General features: G+C 47.2%; 2 protein-coding genes across 5 annotated transcripts; one reads left to right on the top strand and one right to left on the bottom strand.

Moving 5' to 3' along the window:
* Positions 1–1,756: 1,756 nt before the first annotated feature.
* alpl (alkaline phosphatase, biomineralization associated) lies at positions 1,757–11,194 on the top strand. 4 transcript variants are annotated; one of them, XM_011613595.2, is made up of 12 exons: positions 1,757–1,910; positions 3,691–3,868; positions 4,378–4,497; positions 7,335–7,450; positions 7,950–8,124; positions 8,460–8,635; positions 8,728–8,868; positions 8,963–9,032; positions 9,116–9,250; positions 9,844–10,035; positions 10,116–10,235; positions 10,450–11,194. In XM_011613595.2, exons 2-12 carry the CDS (start codon positions 3,796–3,798, stop codon positions 10,713–10,715), a joined length of 1,584 nt encoding a protein of 527 aa, XP_011611897.2. In that variant the 5' UTR covers positions 1,757–1,910; positions 3,691–3,795; the 3' UTR covers positions 10,716–11,194.
* Positions 11,195–18,975: 7,781 nt separating this feature from the next.
* LOC105417793 (guanylin-like) lies at positions 18,976–20,418 on the bottom strand. The gene is made up of 3 exons (XM_011613597.2): positions 20,301–20,418; positions 20,019–20,205; positions 18,976–19,335 (listed from the first exon to the last, which is right to left on the bottom strand). The coding sequence occupies exons 1-3, from the start codon at positions 20,370–20,372 to the stop codon at positions 19,265–19,267; spliced, it is 330 nt and encodes a 109-aa protein (XP_011611899.1). The 5' UTR covers positions 20,373–20,418; the 3' UTR covers positions 18,976–19,264.
* Positions 20,419–23,471: the final 3,053 nt, after the last annotated feature.

Consider the following 23,471-nt stretch of genomic DNA (forward strand, 5'->3'; position numbering starts at 1 on the left):
CATTTGTGGGTTGGGTACCTTGCTCAAGGGTACCTGGGCAGTTTTCTGAAGGTACTCTGGCACCTTCCCTACTACCAGAACACCTTCCATGTGTTGTCTGCACTGGGACTCGAACTATCGGTTTAAAATATACCGAGAGCGGGAACATTCAAAAACATTGCCGTAAACATGCCAGTTCAGCCAAGGTGGCTCCTTTTATAGCCTCTCGGCAGGTGACGTAAGCGCTGGAACAACTCAAATACATGGGGACAACAGCACTGTACCTACTTGTGAATTAGATTGCATGTATTACACAACAATACAACGTATTAGAGCACATACCCCGAACTATATTACAACTCCAGAGCAGATGACCAGCTCTCATGCAAGATCTTATAAATAAGCAAAAGGATGCCAGCTCGGTGAGATCTGTAATGCTGCATTGGCCTTCCTGCCCAGTGCTGATGATGCTTCTGGGGCAGAGGTTAGTGTTGTACAGGAGGCTTGCACCCAGCAAGTTGGACACGAAGTGGCATGATAATGTTATTTAAATACAATACTGCTGCTTTTCTTGGCAGCCATTTTTTAATGTGACTGTAATTTGGTAACTGGAACTTTGCTGCTCTTATTTCTGGTGGAAGTTGCTGTTTTAACGTAAGACCAACAGACTGTTGTAAGGGTGAAAGGGACCGGAAAGACAGCTATGTTTAATCACTGTGTCACTGCTCTCATAAACGGGTCTGTAGGCTACTGTAAACGTTAAAATTCATTATGTGTTATGTTTACTCTAGCGGCAATGCAGTAAAAACAAACAAACAACAACCCTTAACTGTCTTATTTATAGCTATAATAAAATAACTATCCATTTAAAATGAAATAAATTTTTCTACTACTTCCCGCCCCTCCCATCCCGTGCCAGATCCTTGTCCCAGATGTCAGTGTCTTAGATGTCCCAGATGAACTCGGGCAATGGTACATTTCCTAAAATTCACTAATGATTGTCCTGGGGTCCAGTGCTATCAGCCCTGAAGTGGAATCATTGAGTGATAACTAGGAATTTCCCCCAAAATATGAAATATGTATCTTCTCAATATGTTTTCATCATTCCCAAAATTGCTTGTTGCAAAGGTCTTTTTCGCTTTCTTACACATATTCATTGTTCCGATTAATAAACCATGAAGAATTTCAGAACTACTGAACGAAATTCCACATATTTATCTCTCCAGGTTTTACTACTCATTTACCGTAATGCCTCGTATACACAGAGCAAGTGGAATTCCACTGTCTGCTGGCGTTTCTGCTTCTGCCAAACTGTTGGTTGACCACAATGAATGATAAAACATCCAGTCGGGTCTGATAATCCTCCCCGAGAGACATTTCTGCAGAGTCTTTGCGCTTCGATGTCAGCTGGATCTGGAAGGGGAACGCCACGTGTGCCTTCAGCCTGCAGGCTTCGACTGAAAAGGCGGTTAGTTGAAGCAAAAGTGCCAGCGAGCAGGCTCCATGCACGGAGTATGCTGCCCGGGTCATCACGCAGAGTCACGCAAAACTGACTTTCAGAGCCCCCCTTCCCCAGGATTGACAGCTTCACATTACTGCTGCAATCTTTGTGCATATGACAAAAAAGTGAGATCATCAATCAATTGTACGTTAAGGTGCTTTATTTCTTGCACTGTTTATATCGTTGCGCGGTGCTTGGAGCAACGCGCCAATGATCCGACAGGGGGCGCGGTTCCCCACCTAATTGCGCAGAGGCAGCATGGCATCCCTTTTTTCTTTTCTCTTGGGAACAACCCGTTATTCGGAAACCTCCGGAGTCAAAGTGGTGCTGTTGTGGCTGTGCAAAAGCGCCCGGAACCAGCGCCTCGGCGGGTATTTGCACATTAAGAACCGAATGAACTCCGGACACAGTTGGAAAAACATCGTTTACGGTGAGTGAAACAGCAGCGCAACTTCTCTCCTGCTCATTTCATTCACGCACCGATAACAGGTTGCTTTTTGGAGAAACACGTTGTCGGCCCGACAGTTTGTCCTGTCTACCTGATGTAATCTGGATCAACTATCTGATCCATGTAGTGTTTTTGCTGTGTGTCTACCGTGTGGGAATAGCACATTTTTGTCTGACACCCACAGCACAGTGCAACAAACGTGTTGGGGTTGTGCTTTTGTTGGAGGCTGTTAGGTCCGTCACGCAGCTTAATTAAGAGTCTAATCCTCCCTCTGGAGCAGCTCCCTGCTGGAATGACAAATGCGAGCCCCTTGCTGTGGCTGCAGCTCAGAAACAGTGTGGGAGCCTGATTTCGACTCCATTTTTCACCCCTGGACATTCAGACTGGGGCAGCTCTCCTGACAGCATGATTGAAGGCCAGTTCCACGTGATTCTGACCACTGGTCTGACTGGGCTCCTCTTGCTGGCCGTGCTGGCGTTGCTTTGCTACTTTACCTGCAGATTGGCCGCTTCTCTGCCGTTAGGTGGACCTGGAACCTTTTAAGGGTGACCACCACCGCGTTGGTCATTGGGTCTGAGAAATGGAAACAAGAGAATACTGACATGACCTGAAAAGTCACTTTGGACTTCATTCAGCACGTCAGTAGGTTCCTGCCTGTTGGTTCTTTTCTGCTCGGTTTGGTTCTCAACCCGCCACGGTCGTCATTGTTGAAATATTTCCAATGCCGTGACAATGTTGTAAAGTACGCGGTGCTAGCAATGAAGAAAGAAAATTGATTTACTGTTAATCTTTTGTTTGCACGACTATCTCCCAACAAGTTCTTCTGTCAATAGAATTCACCGTTTGTGTTTGACAAGTTTTCTTGCCTTTAGTCAGTCATTTGCTGTTAATCGGCTTTATCGTGGCCTTTAAACCTTTCAGTGTGATGCCGCTAAATCCAATTAAAACGACCTTGAATGTAAGCGCACAGAGGAAGGGAGGAGGGTGTGGATAAGTCCAGATGAAAGCCCAAGTTGCAGGGACCCATAAGGCTCCTATTGTAGCTACTTACATTCACAGTAAGGAGTTTAGCTTAACTCCATCAAGACCTCCGCAAAACACCCACCCTGTTTCAAAGCTTGACGTTAGCCTGAAGGATGCCACTTTATCCCAACTGACTGCCTCTTGAAATACACAAATATGTGTGTGACGGCAGCTCTGCAGACATGGCAACAGCGGAGGCCGCTGCAGCCTTCACATCCCTGCAGTCTCTTTAATTCAGAACATCTGAAAGCAAAGGGTTACTTTGTTCCTTCCGTCAGCCTTGTAAATGTGGCCACGGCAGAACGGATGTCCACGTTGATGTATATCACGCAGACAACTTTCCTCCATTCGGTTGTTTATTTCTTCGTGGAAAATCGGGCTTTTGCGCCGGTCGAGCTGATTTCTTGCCTTGTAATCATGTTTCTGTGACGGCTGACTCAGGCGCCACCGACCAAAGGACAGGGCTGGTGCGCTGCTCCAGAAAAACAAGAATGACTACACATTAATACCACACTAATACTGGGATTTTTCACTCAAATAGATAATTCATTCAGTACAGTGAGGTTATTGTATAGTGCAGGCAGAAAGTCTTGTTAAACCAGCAGATGCCCAATGTCAGTGTGTCCCACGGGACTTGATTATTGGTCTGTGTGTGTGTGTGTGTGTGTGTGTGTGTGTGTGTGTGTGTGTGTGTGTGTGTGTGTGTGTGTGTGCTCGCCCGCCCTCTCTCTCCCTGTAGTTGGGTGAGACGTCTGCCGCGAGGCTGGTTTTTTTCGGCTTCTTCAGCGCCTCAAAGTGGCAGGTTGCAGCTGCGTAAAGTAACGCGTCAGCCGGAGACGACATCATGACTGCGCCAGCCGTGCTCGTCATTGGCTCTTGTCTGATCTTAGGAAGTCTGGGAAAGCCATCATTCCCAGGTATGTTTTAATCCCAGACACGCACATCCTTCTACGTCTACCTGCTGGAGCACTTTCAGAGGCACTTTACCCTTAGCTAACCTTAACCATTCCAACTAACCCCCTAACCCTGACCTAAACCCAAATCTTAGCTCAACCTTGAAACTGCGTTCTTAAACAGTCCCAAAAATGTCCTCGCTTTGGTAGGAGAATGTGGATTTTGTTATGTAGCAAGTAGAAGAACACACACACAAACCGAAATTTAGTAGCTGTGTGTAATGGACCAGAATTTCTTTTTTTGTTCGTTTGTTTGTTTTGTTTGTTTGTCTACAAACGACTTTCCTGATTTTAGTTTTTTGCCCGTATTTTAAAGCTTGCAGCAGTGAATTTTTGGCTAGAAGTTTTCATTTTTTTTGGGAAGGGGTGGAATTTCCTGTGAAATTAGTTCCTGTGGGAGATTTTAATAAATCTCACCAAGAATTGCCAGATGTACATTTAATCCAGGTGGACTGGTTTATTGTCGTCCACAGAACAAGAGAAAGACCCCAAGTTTTGGAACACTTGGGCCCAGCAGACCCTGAAGAACGCCCTGAGCCTCCAAACCCTCAATCAAAACAAAGCAAAGAATCTCATCTTTTTCCTCGGAGATGGTGAGTCCTCCGTACCACAGGGACAGTTTGCCGTCATGTCTGCTGCGATATTTCTGCGCCGTCTTCGACATCTTATGAAGGTTAGACTGTTTACCTGAAACTGTGACCTTTGAGTTGACACAAGTCCTCTGACAACCAAAAGCTCTGTTAGAGTCTAAAGGTTTTGGCTTTGCCGGGGTGAAGGAGTGGTTTTCACACCTTGTCTACCCGCAGCTCAAGGCTCGGGGCAAAGCAATTGGTCTCGTAACCGATTAGCTCAAATCTTGGCACGGGCGTTTAAAATATTTGCACCAGTTCCACAGCAGGCGCCTCTGAGCATGCTACAGGCTGCCCACCCTCCCTGTGCCAGGGTCCTGTTTTCTGCCGTGGAATGGATGGGGGGCACATTCACTGAAGACAACTGGCAACAAACGGCAGCTGTTGACCCGTGATACCAAAATACCAGACGATACAGGCGGTGGGGGCCATGAACGACGGTCTCTGGAAGGCTAAATACTTGGGTTTAGCCAATCTACGTACCTACCCTGAATCAAGGACTCGGTTCGGCCCCGTAAAACTTCCTAGCTTTTCTGTTTGTGGGAGGTTCCTGCAGTGGAGACGCGCAACAACCCCGGCCCAGTGAAATGATCCCAGGACAACCAGTAAAGTGGAACTTCAAGTGCTCCACCATGGCTGCAATAGGATCATTTAAAAGCTGTTCTCAACAAAAATCTTAACTGATGGCTGTATGACTCCCCAGCTCGTCCCTCCTTTGTCACAGAGAACCCTTTTGTAATCAACCGCATGCCATTGCGTAAACATTGTGGTTTGATTGAAGCTCCAACTCGAGCCCCGATTGTGTAAAACCCATCTGTTTCCACCTTTCTTGTCACAGCTCATTTTTAATATCCAGCCAAAATCTGGCACTTGGTCCAAAGGACTAGTCCTTTGATCCCCAACCAGCTGTTAGAGGCTCCTAACTCTGTTCACACTCCACCCTGCCCAAAGCCTCCATCTCTGTGATTTCCTACTTTATTGACTCCCTTTACTCTGAACAAGCGACTCGCCTACAGCGGAGCTGGGTGGGGGAGGTGGGAGATGGGAGCCAGTGGGACCAAATTCTGAAGCTTGTTCTCTCTTCTGTGTTTTTAGAGTGCACCAAACCAATGCTCACAGATTTACCCAGGTGATAGTGACATGGGTCTCGGCCCTGTTTGGTTCCATCACATAGATGCCCCCCCCAGTAGTGAACTGTTTTCAAGAGACTTGCAGACAAACTTGCTACCTTTCAGCACACATTCACTTGCAATACTTTGTATGTGTCAAGTGTTGCTGACCGGTGGAACATTTCATGAAATGATTCAAATAAGTTCATAAATAAACCAACGGCTTCACAAGCTTGGTAGACATTCCACATGTCCCACTAACAAGCAAGAGGTCAAAATAAGAGTTTGTTAATCAGTTAAACATGTGTGGATGGGGGGGTGACTTGCGGTGAGATTCAAATCAAATCAATCTTTATTTATAGAGCGTCTTACACAATCAAAATAGTTTCAAGGCGCTTTCCAGAATCCCAGGGCCTGACCCCAGACAAGCAACAGTGGCAAGGAAAAACTCCCCTTTAACAGGAAGAAACCTTGAGCAGGACCAGGCTCATGTAGGGGGACCCTCCTGCTGATGGGGGGGGGGGAGAGGAGAGGAGAGGAGAGGAGAGGAGAGGAGAGGAGAGGAGAGGAGAGGAGAGGAGAGGAAGAGGCACAGAAACACACACAAAAATCCACTATACAGCGGGTTAGCGGGGCCGGAGGTCATCATGCAGCTCCGAAGGCGGCGATACCTGTAAATGAATAGAGAAGGGGGGGGGGGAGCAGAAAAACTCGGGTCCATCAAACGCTGTGGGAGAACGCGTTTAAATTCCACCTACGGAACATTTTAGTTTAACATATTGCTTCAAGAGGAAACTTTAGGATGTTTGTGCGTTTAAAAGAATCGTCAACGCGGGAGCTGAAGCATCGGCTCGTTTTCCAGAGGCGATTAACCGTGAGGTAGTGGGCTTCAACACTTTGTGAGAGGTTCTGAAGCGGAGCTATGACCACGTGTTACCCCATCTAGATACCAATGTCGGCTGGGTCCGTCCCTCTTTTTAACAGAGAAGTTAATGAATGATGTTAACCTAAGACTGTGGTGGCACCAGAACACTGGGCAACTGTTTCTGCTGCAGTGCTCATTGGTCCCATAATAATCTTTACCCTGCACCGGGCCTCCGCTCTCTCTGTCTGGGCTACTAGCACGACGCACTTGGAAAAGAACAGGCCCAGTTGGACTCAGGAAGGTCTATGGGCAACGTAATGAAAGTGGTAAAACTGGGTTGCATAAGAACCCGCTAGGACTGGCGTTTTGTCCAGTGTATGTCAGAACCACAGGTGTTGTGTTGCGTTGCGTTGTGTAGCAGGCACCCAGTGGGGAAAATGGATGTTGCTTCAGAAAGGAAGTGGGGTCACCCGAGGCCTCCAGCAAGTTGGCTAATGTTCCTCATGATGGCGGTTTCTCACGATTGGTCTTTTCTGAACTCATTTTCCATGGCAGGGACTGAATTCCCATCCCTCCATCCCATAAACACCAGATGACCTGTCGCGATCAGGGCGGTGGACCTTCTCCGCGTTTGTTGTTCTGGCTCTGTGTTCATTTCAAGATGTCTTTGCTTGTGTTATCGAGGGATTTTCTGGTTGTTTTTGTACTGAAAGACAAAGCGGTTGTCTCCCCGCGGTCGTCTTGCTCCCGCGTGCCAAAGCAAACACCAATATCATGTGTGAGAAAGCGCCCGTGGCGGTTCATCGACCTGTTTTCGGTGTCTGCAGGGATGGGCGTGCCCACCGTTACAGCGGCCCGAATACTGAAGGGACAGCTGAGTGGACAGAGCGGAGAGGAAACACAATTGGAGATGGACAAGTTCCCTTTTGTGTCTTTGGCCAAGGTCTGTCAGTTGTTATTATATCAGCCCGTATGGGACAATGCATTGATTTTGCCGTCGCTCTAATGGCTTCCTAAATGGTCTTTGACCGTAAACGAGGTCATAGTGTATCACATCATCATCTGTGTTATGTTACAGGATTTTTTAGTTTACATTTTCTCAGATAAAACAAGCGAGGGCTGTCAAATGATAAAAGGAATTTAATCACTCGGCCTTATTTAGACAGGGCACTAAAAGTCACAACAGGACGCTACAGACCCACTTAGCACTTATTTTCTGTGAACTATACAACAGATAAGGTGTGGAAACCTTGGAAAGCCCGTGTCTTTGACAACAGTGATCAGAAATACACAAGTACACTTTAGGGATTGTAAATTAAATTCTCTATTCCTTATAGCTTCACGTCTCTCCTCTGGAAGCTCAATGATTGTTCAATAATTCTAATAAGGTCCATCCTCCCAAGTGTAAACGGAGCATTTCACTTTTTCTTCTCCGCGTGCAGACGTACAACACCAACGCACAGGTGGCCGACAGCGCTGGCACGGCCACGGCCTTCCTCTGCGGGGTCAAGGCCAACGAGGGCACGGTGGGAGTGAGCGCGGCTGCTGTCCGGTCCCAGTGCAACACCACAAAGGGCAACGAAGTCACCTCTATCCTCAAATGGGCTAAGGACGCCGGTAGGAACCTGGAACATGAAGAGGGAAACCTTGTCTTTCACTTTAAAGGGTTTCTTCTGTGAAGTCAGTTTTAATCTGAGCTGGGAAGACTTTGAAGCATTGTTGATGGTTCTGCCCTCTCCTGTACGCCAGCATGTTTTGGAGCAGTCGTCTCCTGTTACATGACTTCCTTTGGTATATTGTGCCCAGCTTGTGCTAGCGGAGTAGAGAAAACATTCCAGTATCAGACTTGGGAATAGCAACTTGTGATATATGTCAAGGATAGATGCTAAAACTGCAGTTAGCTTAGAAGGCAATGCTATTTCATGTATTGTGTGTGTGTGTGTGTGTGGCAGGCAAGTCGGTGGGCTTAGTGACAACGACCCGCGTCAACCACGCCACGCCCAGCGCCTCGTATGCCCACAGCGTGGACAGAGACTGGTTGTCCGACAGTGCGATGCCGGCGGAGGCAGTGCAAGATGGCTGCAAAGACATCGCCAGACAACTGTTCGAAAACATCCCCGACATCAATGTAAGGCCATTTCACTCCAGGGTGCGTTTTCAGCATCCGCCTTTTTGTTGGATTCAACGCCAACACAGAGCGTCCTCTGTGTTCAACGGCAGGTGATTATGGGCGGCGGGAGGAAGTACATGTTCCCTAAAAACCAGGTGGATGTGGAGTATCCCGATACTGCAAAGTACAGCGGCACCCGGAAGGACGGTCGGAACCTGGTGGGGGAGTGGATTGAAAAAATGGAGAATAAGGTAAGCTTCTCCCACGTTCTGCTTCCCACCGTCAGGTCCGCGTACACGCAGAGCTCAAAGGGAGCGCGCACATTCTGATTTTGCAATTGTGCAGAACGGCCATTATGTCTGGAACAAGAAGCAGCTCTTATCGCTCAATCCCAACAACGTGGATTACTTGCTGGGTGAGACTCGCGCACGCGGGCGCCATAATTATCATCATTATGGTACCGTTATTGTGTTCCAATGATGGCTCCTGTAATTCCAGGTCTATTCGAGCCTGAAGACATGACGTACGACTTGGAGAGGAATCCAGAAACAGACCCGTCACTGACGGAGATGGTGGAAGTAGCCATCAAGATCCTGAAAAAGAATCCCAATGGATTTTACCTGCTCGTGGAAGGTGACTGTCATAAATATTAGGGCAGCATTTACTTCATCAGGCCTGATGGTGGTTCATTGATGGAGCATTTAGATCTTCTGTTGGGGTCAAAGCGGAAGATCACTGCTGATTGTAGGATCTGCCTTTTCTTGCCACCTCCGCCCTCACTGAGGAGATTCAGGACCTTCCCAACAATGTCTGTGGTGTCACCTGTGTATTGTGGCACTTCCTCGGCTCCTCTTCCTTCTGCTAACTTGACTGTTGTGCTGCCTGTAAGTTAGGAACCTTCCCCTGGTTGAATGGGATGTATTGTCAGCTTTGCTAGCGCAGCAGAGCAGACTTTGGCCCGTAAAGATGCCCGGCACATCCTGGCTGAGCTGTAACCACGGGTCAGCGTGACTGCGTGTAGTCCAGTTGTGGTTCAATGTCTAACGGTGTTGTCAGAGGAATGCGTCATCGACCGGCTGCGTCTAAAGTCCTGACGCACATACCTGCTGACCTTAGCAAGACTTGAAAAATTGGCTGTGACTTTGACTTATTGACTTAGAAGCAGATGACAGATTGTTTAAGACCTTGTCAATGCTAACACATGCGTCATTGTGCGCCGGTGGCAGGGGGCCGTATTGATCACGGACACCACGAAGGCAAGGCCAAGCAGGCGCTGTACGAAGCTGTGGAAATGGACCGAGCCATCAGCCGGGCGGGTCTCATGACCAGCATCCACGACACCCTGACCATCGTCACTGCTGATCACTCTCACGTCTTCAACTTCGGCGGCTACACCCACAGAGGGAACACGATATTTGGTATGTCATGAGAAGCAGAAGCGGAAGCAGACCTGCTGTCCCCGTGGACCGTGTGTTGAGGAGCATGTCCCCGTCCGCAGGTCTGGCACCAGCTGTGAGTGATGTTGACCAAAAGCCCTTCACCGCCATCTTGTATGGAAACGGACCGGGCTACAAATTAGTCAACGGCGGGAGGGAGAACGTTTCTGCTATTGACTATCGTGAGTATATCTATGTCTCTGGCGGTGAGGCGGCGGTCTGTAATGGACTGGACATAACTTGGGAGGCGCTCTGGAAGCTGGAGGAGGCTCACATATGCGATCGGCCCCTGCCAAAGGGGAGAAAGCAGTCCAGAAAGCAGTCAAAAATGACTCTCCACAGTTTAGCCGTGGCCGTGTCTTCATTCTTTAATTGCTGTCCTCCGTCTGTGTCCAGAGGAAAATAACTACCAGGCCCAGGCAGCTGTCCCCCTGAGCATGGAGACCCACGGAGGAGAGGATGTGGCCGTGTTCGCCAAGGGCCCCATGGCCCACCTGCTGCACGGGGTCCACGAGCAGAACTACATCCCCCACGTGATGGCCTACGCAAGCTGCATCGGCCAGAACCGCCAACACTGCGCGGGGCACAACCAGGGCTCCCGCCTGCGTCCCGCCCTCCCCAGCATCGCAGCTCTTTTCACGCTTATCCGCCTTTTGTTTTGACCTCCCTCTCCGTCACCCTGTCGAGCATCTAACCACTCATACGCGTTAAGATTTTGACTTCTCTGTTTCCGAGTTTTAACTCGTAATACCGTCGTAGAGGCATCCTTTTTACACAAAAGGCGTCAACCGAAATTCTTTGTTGCGAAAGGTCAAACATCCCGACAGCCCCGCGCACTGGAAGGAAGCCCGGCGTTGGAGATACTAAGCAGAAGCCAGGCCTTGCACAATATTTTGGAATTACTTTGTTAAATGTAGTTTTTGAGAAGACAGACTCACAGGCATGGAATTATGTGTAGCTTAAATGTCCTGTTAACAAAACTACCTCACGAACATGGAAATCTAAAGTAACAAAAATGTAAAACGGAGGGACGTAAATGTGTAAATGTATTTCATTGATTGGAAAAGCCCAAGGACCCGTGTGTGCCCAGTAACAGAAGTGGTCGAGTCACTTACCCAATAAAGGAAATGGTTTCTGATCATCCGCTGTAAGTTTTATTGAAACACAAACGCCTGCCTTTTTAACTCGGGTGGTGGGTGGCGGCGCCGTGTCCCAGACCCTTGGTCCCAAAACTGCACAGCAAACACTCTCCCTTTCCAAATGTGTTGTGGTTTGAGCGGAATGTAAAACGGATGAGAAAAACGTGGCGGCTGCCTCCCAAATGCTTCCAAACGTCTTCCTTTCCTACGGTTTCATAACAACGTCCTGCTGGACCTCCATAAGACTAGCTGATGGGGGGGAAGGGTAGGAATTAAGGAAACTTGATTTGATAAAGAACAAAAACAGTTTTATTCAAATTAAAGACTAAGAACAAAGAAAACAAACCTACACACACACACACACACATGTCTTCAGTTATGTGCATGTGACAGACATGGGCGGTATTAAATTCCAGGAAGCCATGGCTGGAATTTTACTACAAAGATGCAAGAGCAGTAACGAGCGGTAAGGAGCAGTAACGAGCAGTAAGGAGCAGTAAGGAGCGGTAAAGAACAGTGAGGAGCAGTAAGGAGCAGTAACGAGCGGTAACGAGCGGTAAGGAGCAGTAACGAGCGGTAAGGAGCGGTAAAGAACAGTGAGGAGCAGTAAGGAGCAGTAATGAGCAGTAAAGAGCAGTGAGGAGCAGTAAGGAGCGGTAAGGAGCAGTAACGAGCAGTAAGGAGCGGTAAAGAACAGTGAGGAGCAGTAAGGAGCAGTAATGAGCAGTAAAGAGCAGTGAGGAGCAGTAACGAGCAGTAAGGAGCGGTAAAGAACAGTGAGGAGCAGTAACGAGCAGTAACGAGCGGTAAGGAGCAGTAACGAGCAGTAAGGAGCAGTAAGGAGCGGTAAAGAACAGTGAGGAGCAGTAAGGAGCAGTAATGAGCAGTAAAGAGCAGTGAGGAGCAGTAAGGAGCAGTGAGGAGCAGTAAGGAGCGGTAATGAGCAGTAAGGAGCGGTAAGGAGCAGTGAGGAGCAGTAAGGAGCAGTGAGGAGCAGTAAGGAGCGGTAAGGAGCAGTAAGGAGCAGTAACGAGCGGTAAGGAGCAGTAAGGAGCAGTAACGAGCGGTAAGGAGCAGTAAAGAGCAGTAAGGAGCAGTGAGGAGCAGTAAGGAGCAGTAATGAGCAGTAAGGAGCAGTAACGAGCAGTAAGGAGCAGAAATGAGCAGTGAGGAGCAGTAAGGAGCAGTAAGGAGCAGTAAAGAGCAGTAATGAGCAGTAAGGAGCAGTAACGAGCAGTAAGGAGCAGAAATAAGCAGTGAGGAGCAGTAAGGAGCAGTAAGGAGCAGTAAAGAGCAGTAAGGAGCAGTAAGGAGCGGTAAGGAGCAGTAAGGAGCGGTAAGGAGCAGTAAGGAGCGGTAAGGAGCAGTAAGGAGCAGTAATGAGCGGTAAGGAGCAGTAATGAGCAGTAAGGAGCAGTAACGAGCAGTAAGAAGCAGTAACGAGCAATAATAAGCAGTAACGAGCGGTAACGAGCGATAAGGAGCAGTAAGGAGCAGTAACGAGCGGAAACGAGCGATAAGGAGCGTGGGGTGTGTGCTGTTAAAGCCGGGCCTGGGTCCACAGAATCCTGCTCAGGCAGCCATAAACACACTCAAACTTTATCCATTTCTTCCTTTTAAGCAAAGACAAAGACGCCTCAAGTAGCTTTTCCTCTCTATAACTATGTTAAATGGTTGTACAGTTCAATTTTAACTAATTAGTCTCAAAATAAAGGTTGCAAATATCAGCAAAAACATGTTTTTCCTATTGATGAAGGTTGTTAATCATCTCTTAAACCTGTTCCAAATTGTTAACTGTGACGTGAGACAGATTCAGGAAAACGTGTCTTTTTATTCCAGTTTTATTCCAGCTGGTGAAAACAATTACAACGACACTGCTAAACGTTATAAGTTCACTTTGTACGTGTTTTAATTTGGAAAACTGATCCGGAACCAAGCACTTTTCCTAGATTCATCCATGGAATCGGAAGCAGTTTGTCCATCTCCAGGCTTGTCCTAAAGATGGGAACAGCATCTCTTTAGCCTCCACTTTCTCTGCCAGCAACCGTAGACTAATCTTTGATCGAGGTCCGTCCTTGAAGTCACGTCTTAAAACGCCCCCCCTGGAGCAGCGAAAGAGTGAAAGGCAAAGCTCTGCAACAGTCAGTATCAAAGTCCGTCTCAAACGTGATCTCTGGCCCTCAGATCCACAGTGGTTCCGCAGTAAGACGGGAATGTGTCGGGATTCACGGCGGAGACAGCGATACGTATATATTAGCTGCAGGAAGATGCTAATTATCCCCGTTTTAAAATAGCGCTCCAGTGACCCTCCACCGATGGGCGATCTGCTGAGTGCCTGGACCAAAATCTGCCCCACACACCCAAGGCCTGGACAGTGTGTATCGCTAGTGAGATATCTGGGGTTGGGACCACAGAGGAATGTCCCACCTGCCATTTCAGGCATCAGATGATCTCATCATAATGCTGCAGTCTTGTGTCATTTTCCACTTGACAGAGGTAAATAAGTCCTAATCCCCTGGTCTTCAGCTCCCATAAGCCCCTATCAGGGCAACCAGCATGAAGTCTAATCCCTCTGCAGCTAGTGGTTGCAGAAATATTCGGACCTGCAAGCTGACTTCTGCAAATATTTCCACTTGGTATCAGTCCATCTCCTCCCCCCGTGTGCCCCGAACCATAAAGGTGATCGTTAAAACGCCTCCATAGCTACAGGTTACATAGCTACATACAGCCACAGATTAGAGCTAGTGGGGTTGATTTAGAGACGATTGGGGCATGATGTGTTGTCGCAGCCCCCCTCCCCCCCAGGTCAACATGATCGGCCAAATGATGGCTCTAGCAACCCGCTTCCAGTCCGAAGCGAACTCTGGGAAGCGCATCTTGAAAGCGTTAAGGGCCCCTTCCCCCGCCCACATTAGACACTCGCGCCGGGTGTAAAAGCTTCCAGGAATGAACAAAACAACAGGGCAGCAGCTCCGAGCGATTGTGAAGGTTTGTCCAAAAGGACACTTTAACAAGAGTCTGTTTTTTAATCAGAAATGAAGAAAGCAAACAGGCTTAAAGGAGTTCTGAAGTGTTTCAATGACTGGCTGCACAATCATGTCTAAAAACACCCAAAAAACCCACAAAAATGAAAAATAGGAGGATTTCCCTGCGGAGCGGATTGGAAGGTGCCTCTTCCCCTCTGTATTACCCAACAGCTGAGCTCTGAATCGGAGCCATTTCTTTTATCGTCTCCTCTCTCCCACCCCTCCCCTCCACCTCCTCCTCCCCCTTTAAGCCCTCACTTTCCTCCCCCACCACAGCGGTATGCGCACGTCGACCCACCCAGCGCCGCCCTTCCCTCCCAGAGGCCAGAGCGCATGGCAGGTTACAGCAGGTCCAAACACAGAAATCTCAGAAAAATCTCGGTTCAGAAGAACCACTTTGCTTCTTGGGCTTCTGCCTCTTCTCTGCCGGTTGCACTGTTAAAAATACCCTCTAGCGCGCACCTGCTGCATCTGAGTGAGGACACGCTGTCAAAACAGCATTCTTGTGTCTTTTCAACTGTGGTTTGACTGGAAAAACAACTGGGAGAACCGGCCGCAGGTCTGAGGATTAGTGCTTTGATCCAGTGATGAAGTGACCTCCTGATCTCATCCAGCTTTGCTGCGACAATCCTTTGGTTGTGCTCAGAGAGGCTCCCAGAAAGGGAGGCATGCGGAGCATCAAGGGGAGGATGCGAGACACCCTCGTGGTCGCGAGGATGGACGGCGTCTTCTTCTGGCCCCGAACCACCACCTTGGTCTGATGGTTCCGACAGAGGATGAGCTGCCAAGTGCAGATCGCATCCGGTTTACCTTTTTGCTCATTAGCTTGCCATTAACGGAAGGCTGTTCTTCCTTGGACCAGATAGGCTCCTCTTTGCCCTTTTTCAAGGCTGCAGCCCATCACTGGCTGCTTGCTTATTGACAAAAAAGATCACATAACTCCTGTAATGGCGTCGCTTCATTGGCTGCCCGTTAAATTTAGAATAATCTTTAAAACCCTTCTTTTGACCTACAAGGTCCTCAGAGGCCTAGCTCCATCCTACCTGGAGGAGCTAGTGACACCTTACCAGCCCAATAGACCGCTCCGCTCTCAGAATGCTGGTCTACTTGTGGTTCCCAGAGTCTCTAGGGGTAGAATGGGGGGCCGAGCATTTAGCTACCAGGCCCCCCTGCTATGGAACCAGCTCCCTGTCCAGGTACGGGAGGCTGACCCCATCGCTACTTTTAAGATCAGACTTATTGTTGCTTGTAGTTCCAGTTATTATCATAGACACACAAATTATCATACTTAGGGGGTTGTCTAATCATTATGTCACATCTTAGCTGTGCTGTTATAGGCCAAGGCTGCCGGGGTCCGGAAACATGATCACCTGACATGCCTCTGTCACCCCACTGGGTCATGGTTTCCTCTCCTCTCCTCTCCTCTCCTCTCCTCTCCTCTCCTCTCCTCTCCTCTCCTCTCCTCTCCTCTCCTCTCCTCTCCTCTCCTCTCCTCTCCTCTCCTCTCCTCTCTCCCTACCCAGCTGGCCATCAGCAGGAGGGTCCCCCTACATGAGCCTGGTCCTGCTCAAGGTTTCTTCCTGTTAAAGGGGAGTTTTTCCTGCCACTGTTGCTTGTCTGGGGTCAGGCCCTGGGATCCTGGAAAGCGCCTTGAAACAATTTTGATTGTATAAGACGCTATATAAATAATGATTGATTTGATTTGCTTCCCCCCTAAAACAAAGGGGCCTTTGATGTTTGCTAAAGAGTATTTGTGAGCGCCCTCCTCGTTCTCTATTCCTGAAGAAATCTTCCAGCTTCGCGTGTCCCCCTTAACCCCAAACGCTCTGGTTCAATACTGTTCCTCCAGGACCTGTGTTGCCCTTTTTTCTGAACCTGTCCAAAACTGGTGTTCTGTGGTCCTGCTGTCCTACAGGGACTGTTGGGACACCCAAAGGCTCGTGTGTTTAATTGACCTGGTCCTTTAGAACCGGGGCTCTTCTTCATCATCGGTATTCCTTCAACTGTTTTGTTGCCCTATGTTCCTTTCAGGACCTGTGCTGCTCTAAAATCCTATTTCAATATGGCTTCATCCGCTAGAGGACATAAGCGGCATCTCTCCCTGTCCTCCAAGGTCCATGTTTGAGCTATTATGGCCATTAGTTTGGCTGGACCTGTTTACCATGACTGAAACTTTGGTTTTAGAAGCTAACTCCTCAATTATAGCTTGTTCCTCAGTGACCAACATGCGGAGTAGGTAGTCAAACGCCAGCGATGAGCAGAAACAAAGTGATTGTTCTGCTGTAGCGTTGTGATCTGTGCTGCTGATTTGTCCTTGTCAGGCACCGTAGTGCCCAGTAGTCATGGTGGTGTATGAAGTCGTCAGTAATCCACCAATCTGCTGATCCTTTTGGTCCAGGCTGTCCTTGAAAACCTTGAAACCTGCAAATCACGGCTGTGCAAGAGGCCGATGGCGTCGGATCTGTTGCCACACGCTCCAGTCGTCGAACAAGCTGACATCAAATATATGATGCCTTAGGGAGGAGCTGGTCTCTGTTTTATGCCTTTTGGCTCCATCTCAAGTCAGGCCTCTTCTCAGCTGTTCTGCAAACATCTTCTCTTCTTGAGGTCTTTGCAGGCAGCCGGAGCAACTGTGCCTGTGAACTTCTCGTGTTTCCCTCTCCGCTGTCATGGCTGCCAAAGCCCCAGTGGCAGGAAGTAGCTGGAAGACAAATAAAGAGAAATTTGAACAACTGATCAACAAGATTAGATTCGTTTTTCGAACGGCAGGAAACAGGACATTGTTGTTTGTTTGGACTTGATTAGACCCCTTTGCGTGTCCTCGTTCAGGCTCTTGTTAGGAACCGAGCCCGGGTCCGATTTCTGCTGTTTTCAACATCTTTTCACCAGTTAACATCAATCAGTTCCATAAAACTGACGCATCCTGTAACATCAGCTGCAAATAATCCAGAAACAACAACAGTCCTGAAAAAAAAAATTCTCTTTTTGCCAGCTCATCTGCTGCTTATTCCACAGAACACTCTATTAATGACAGAGAAGGAGGGCCGACAAAAGGCTTACGAGCAGTTTCCTGCTCCTTTTAGAATTTTTTCACCTTATTTAGTTCAGAGAAAGAGAGCAAACCGAGTGGAGTCTCTTGGGGCTCTGTGCAACAAATCCCTGCCCCCCCCCCCGACCTGTGGTCACCACAAAAACCTGGTTATGCACACACAAGTACCCAATTTCCAGGACCGTTGAGATGGCTCCTGAACACAGGGCCTTGGAAGGCGTATAAACAATCACTGTTGCAAATAAGCTGACACCAGAAAACATACATAAAATATATAATATATCTCCTTTATTCCAAAAGTGCCCTGCAAATTAGTGGAACTTTAAATATAAATTGCAAACCAACCAATAACGCTATATTTGTTCTGAACGATCTTTAAAGAGCACAGGCTGACAAAAGTAATTGTTGTTTTTATTGTTATTTTTGACTGCTTCATCCCTTTCAGGGTCACAGGAAGAGAGCTGGAGAGCCTACAGAGGAATTCCATACGGCTCATCCCTGGGCATTTAGGGCTTTGCTACCATGCTCAAGGGTACCTCGGCAGGGCTCCAGAGGTGTCCTGGCGCCTCCCCCTACTACCAGAACACCTTCCATGTTTGGGGATTGAGCCAAGAACCCTCCGCCTCTCAGCCCAGTCCCCTACAGTCCACTGGGTCCTATTATTATTATTATTATTGATATTAATTAATTATATGAATTATATTACTACTACTGCAATAACAAAAACAACAACAACAACAATAATAATACATCTAAAAAGTCAGATTTTACGTTAATCAACATGACACTGACGCCACATAACTGACTAAATTTTGCCCTCTTGTGGATAAAAGCACGCATCACCCTATTATTTTATATAAGCATATTTGCGTTAGTTTATCATTATTTTGCCTGTGAATTATAGCACGTTGCTCAACTTATATCCATCACTATTAAATCATGCTACTATCTAGACCAGGGGTCAGCAACCCAAAATGTTGGAAGAGCCATATTGGACCTAAAAAACAAAACAAAAAAAATCTGTCTGCAAAAAATTAAAAGCCTTATATAAGCCTTATATGACTTATTATACACATTGTTACAGCAAATGGCAAATTTGAAGAATGTTTTTCCTTTTACAGTCATTCTATTAAAACAAAACATATTCACACCATCTTTTTACATTTTTATATTTTTGAAAAAGCTCCAGGGAGCCACTAGGATTGCGCTATAGAGCCGCGGATTGCCGACCCCTGATCTAGACTATCTCATCATATCCACCGTCGTATTATTGTAGTTGAAACTATTTACGAATCCGACAATTGTAACGCCAATAGACGACTACTAGATGGTGACAAATACTTCCCGATTAATGAAGCCAGATTCACTTTTTTCAACCCGTCTCTGGTTAATCCCGGCGGTTTGTGTAGTTAGATTTCTAAAAATAATGTCAATCATTCATAACCACAACAGCGTTTCATTTGTGTTTAAAAATACAGTATATATTTAACACAACCATATATATTCACACCATATCTTCTCGTAAATACCCAGGCAGCCTGATTCATTTGCATGGTGATGTGCTTAAAGTCGTCTATTTGCCAGCTTAATGTTCCATCTCTCCCTCACATTCTCTCTCTCTCCCCCTCTCTTTCTTGCTCTCTCCCTCTTCTGTGTTTGTATGTGAAGAAGCCAACACTTCCAGAGGAGAAATGAGTGATCACATGCATTTTAAGGATGCAAAGAATACGATTTATTTTTAAGAAGTTCCACCAGTGTAAATAAATTAAAACTCCAATAAGAAGGGACGATAAACATTGTAGAAGATATTGAAATGAGGAAGCCAAATCACACGTCCACAGGGTTGGACTCCCCCGGAAACAGGTTTGCTACGTTGGTGATGGGACACGTTTTGCGGCAGCCATGGGTGGCTCATACAAAGGAATGAGCTGTTGCCGTGGCGATGATCCGCCAGAGCCCTGTGGTTCAGGTGTTTAGGTGTTTGGCAGATGGATGCTTCAGTTCAGACAGCCAAAACAAGAGGGGTTGGCGCATATTTCACATGGATCCAGAGGAGTGATGGCGTAAACTGTCACAGGCAAAAAGAGAAAAACATGAATATCGGATCACTTGGGAATTTTGCAACAGTTTTTGGCCATCAAAAAGTGACACTTTGCAGTTTAGGAACAATCATAAAAAAGAGTCTTTCAACACCTTAAACCAGGCATGTCCAAACCAGGTCCTCGAGCCGGGTTTTCTTTCCTACCAGGCTGAAAATGCATTCAGTGGGATAGAAAACCCGGCTGCATTATGGCCCTCGAGGACTGTGTTTGGACATGCCTGCCTTAAACGAGCTGAACAAAAGTGACCAAGATGTTCGACTCGAATCTTTTCTCACTTTAGTTCACGGTTTATGAAGAAAAATCCATTATTATAATTATAATCTTCAGTATAATAATCAATATTAACTGTGGATAAAATACTAAAACAATTTGATCATTCTGCCTCACTAATTAAAGAGGCATGCCCAAATCCAATCCTCAACGGCTGTAGTCCGGCCCAGGACTTCTATCCCACCAGGTAGATGAGCTTTTACCTGGATCCTACTCTTGTTGGAGGAAGCCTTTTCTGCCTGGTTGGACAGAAAACCCTGGCTGGACCACAGCCTCTGGGGACTGGATCTGGGCACCCCTGAATTAAAGCACTCAAACTGCCTAAATCTTTAATTCTGGTATCGATCAGGAGTCCCTTGGTGGGTGGGGGGTGTCTTACCCAGTCTGGACAGAACGATGTCTGTCGCCTTCCCCTGACAGACTGTGCGAAAGATCTGTGGCAGCAGGGGGTGGCCACACACAGAGACCACGCTGGCCTCGGTCAGGTGGGGGCTCGCATCATCGTTCAGATTGAAGAGCTGCTTCAGCTGCTTCACAGCCTCCAAAGGAAAGCTCCTTTCTCCAACCTGCAAGCAACGCAAAGGCGTCACAAAGGTCTGCAGACCCCAACCGAGCCCCCCAGCATCCACAACCCTTCAAGCCCTCTGGGGGCTCCCCTCACCTTAACCTGCACGGCCGCAGAGCCTCCGTACACAGACAGCGCCAACAGGAGCAGAATGCCAGCAGCCTTCATTTTCAGCAGAGTCAAGATGTTTCCACAGGAGGGTTGTGTGTGCCTGCTCGGTTCCTGCTCTGCCCCTTTTAAGGTGTTGCCTTAGCAGGGGGGGGGGGGCACTGGGTTGGTCTGACTGGATCCTCTTTTTGACTTTATGACCACAACCAACAAGTGTTTTTTTTTTTTATTACTGATCCGGCCTTTGTTAGAACACGCACAATGCCACCTAATAAATCCTGGCTCTCGTCATTCTCCCACAGGCATTTGACACATTTGTGCCTGATAAGGATGCAGGAACGGGCACCAACGCACGCCACGGCGTGCTAATGATGCAGACCGGAGGATGTGCAGCAATTAAAAAGTCAGTTACTTCCTTAAAATCCTGTATTTGGATTGACGTTGTTTTGTTGGAGCAGGTTGTTCCCATTGAAGGTCAAAAAAGGTCATCTGGTTCCCCTGGATACAAAACATAAACGTCCAGAAGTATTTCAGGTATTCACACAGGTGAAACACAGCTTTTCTGCTTGTGTGCACCAACCACCAGGACACAGGAGCAGCGTTACCTGGTCTTGTTTTGGTTGTGGTTGAGCTTTTTCTTGGTGTTTAAATGGAGAAGATGGAGATCAACCTTTGATCAACCTGAAGCCCTCAAAGATCACGGAGATAGTGGTCAGGGGGGGACAGCTGAAGCCACCATCCAGGGGAGCCCGTGTTACCTGGGTGGAGTCATCACAGTGACCTCACCTGGAACCCCCACCCCCAACACACACCTCAGCACAGCCAAAGGCTGCTCCACCTGAGGAAGTTCACACAGTTGAAGGTGTGTGCAGGTCTGCAGAGGTATGCAGCTCGCTCACTCACTCACTCACTCACTCACTCACTCACTCACTCACTCACTCACTCACTCACAAGCCACTTTAGTTTGTAGTTGTATATCGGCCCCCTGCTGGGCCACATTCAGAGTTCCTGTCTGAGTTCTCTGATTTCTTATCTGACTTGGTCCTTAGAACGGACAAAGTCCTTATCATTGGAGACTTTAATATCCATGTAGACGTTGTAAATGACAGCTTTAGAAATGGCTTCATTTCATTACTTGAGTCAGTTGGTTTCCTCCAGCAGACAAACCAACCAACTCATAGCTTCAACCACTCCCTAGATCTAGTTCTGACTTATGGTGTTGAAGTAGAACATGTGTCAGTGTTCCCTCAGAACCCAGTCCTGTCAGATCATTCATTGATCACTTTCACATTTATGATTAAGGATTCTTCTATGCTCAGAGCACAGTTGTACTATAGCAGATGTCTTTCAGATAATGCTGTAGCTAAGTTGAAGGAAGTGATCACTATGCTAATCCCAGGACCACCGTGTGTTTCCCCAGGGATCAATCATTATAATCTTAGCCCTGCTGAGGTTGACTCTATTGCTGAAGGTGCAGCAACCTCACTGAGAATCACGCTTGATTCTGTTGCCCCCCTGAAAAAGAAAATAGTAAATCAGAGGAGGTGTGCCCCCTGGTATAATTCACATATCAGGACCCTCAAGCAGAAAGTGAGAAGACTAGAAAGGAAGTGGCATTTTTGTAAAATAGACAGCTATCACGTAGCCTGGAAAGATTGTCTATTAGTTTACAGAAAGGCCCTTCGCAAGGCTAGAACAGCTTATTTTTCTTCTTTAATTGAGGAAAATAAGAGCAACCCCAGGTTTCTTTTTGAGTCACAGTGTTTTAGATCCACGTATCCCTTCTTCCCTTAGTGGTGAAGACTTCATGAGCTTCTTCACTGATAAAGTTCTAGCTATCAGAGAGAAAGCTAACCAGGCCATCCCAACAACTGGACCATTACCAGATGTGCTGACTGCGGCAACATACAGGTTCTCCAACGAGCCCTTAAACTCCTTCAGTCCTATATATTTTTCTGAGGTGTCATCGCTAATTCAGAAATCCAAGTCCACCACGTGTCTTTTAGATCCCATCCCAACACACCTGTTGAAGGATGTTTTACCATTGATAGGCAGTCCTATCCTGGACCAGATCAATGGTTCTTTAGTGTCAGGTTATGTACCCCGGTCCTACAAGGTGGCAGTGATTAAGCCGTTGCTTAAAAAAACCATCACTGGATCCTGATGTATTAGCAAATTACAGGCCAATATCCAACCTTCCTTTTATCTCTCAAGTTCTTGAGAAGGTGGTGGTGACTCAGTTACTGGAGCACCTGCAGAGAAACAGCCTGTTTGAGATGTTTCAGTCAGGCTTCAGAGCTCATCACAGCACAGAAACGGCACTTATTAAAGTTACTAATGATCTTCTCATAGTTTCAGATCATGGACTGGTCTCTATGCTGGTTCTGCTGGACCTCAGTGCTGCTTTTGATACAGTTGATCACAGTATCCTGTTACAGAGACTGGAACATGTGATTGGGATTAAAGGGACAGCACTAGACTGGTTTAGATCATACTTATCTGATAGATACCAGTTTGCTCATGTCCATGGTGTTCCCTCCTCATACAGTAGGGTTAGCCATGGAGTTCCTCAAGGTTCTGTACTTGGACCAATCCTTTTCACCTTGTACATGTTTCCCTTAGGGAACGTTATTCGGCAGCATGGGATAAATTTTCATTGTTATGCTGATGACACTCAGCTTTATTTATCCATGAAACCAGAGGAGACAGTGTGAAGCTCCAGACCTGTCTTAAAGACATAAAGTCCTGGATGTCTTCAAATTTCCTCCTCCTTAACTCAGGAAAAACTGAGCTCATGGTGTTTTGTCCTGAACCTCTCAGGGATAGATTAGATCACATGATCACTCTAGATGGTATCTCATTAACATCTAGTCTCTCTGTGAGGAATCTTGGCGTAACCTTTGACCAAAATCTCTCCTTCAACTCACACATTAAAACAGTCTCCAGAAGTGCCTTTTTTCACTTGAACATCACAAAGATCAGGAAACTACTGACGCGGCATGATGCTGAAAAGTTAGTCCATGCATTTGTTACTTCCAGGCTGGACTACTGTAATTCTTTATTATCAGGGTGTCCAAACAACTCTTTAAGAAGCCTCCAGTTGATCCAAAATGCTGCAGCCAGAGTTCTGACAGGTATTGACAAAAGAGATCACATAAC

This window comes from Takifugu rubripes, chromosome 19 (assembly GCF_901000725.2).
Source record: "Takifugu rubripes chromosome 19, fTakRub1.2, whole genome shotgun sequence".
NCBI lineage: Eukaryota > Metazoa > Chordata > Actinopteri > Tetraodontiformes > Tetraodontidae > Takifugu > Takifugu rubripes.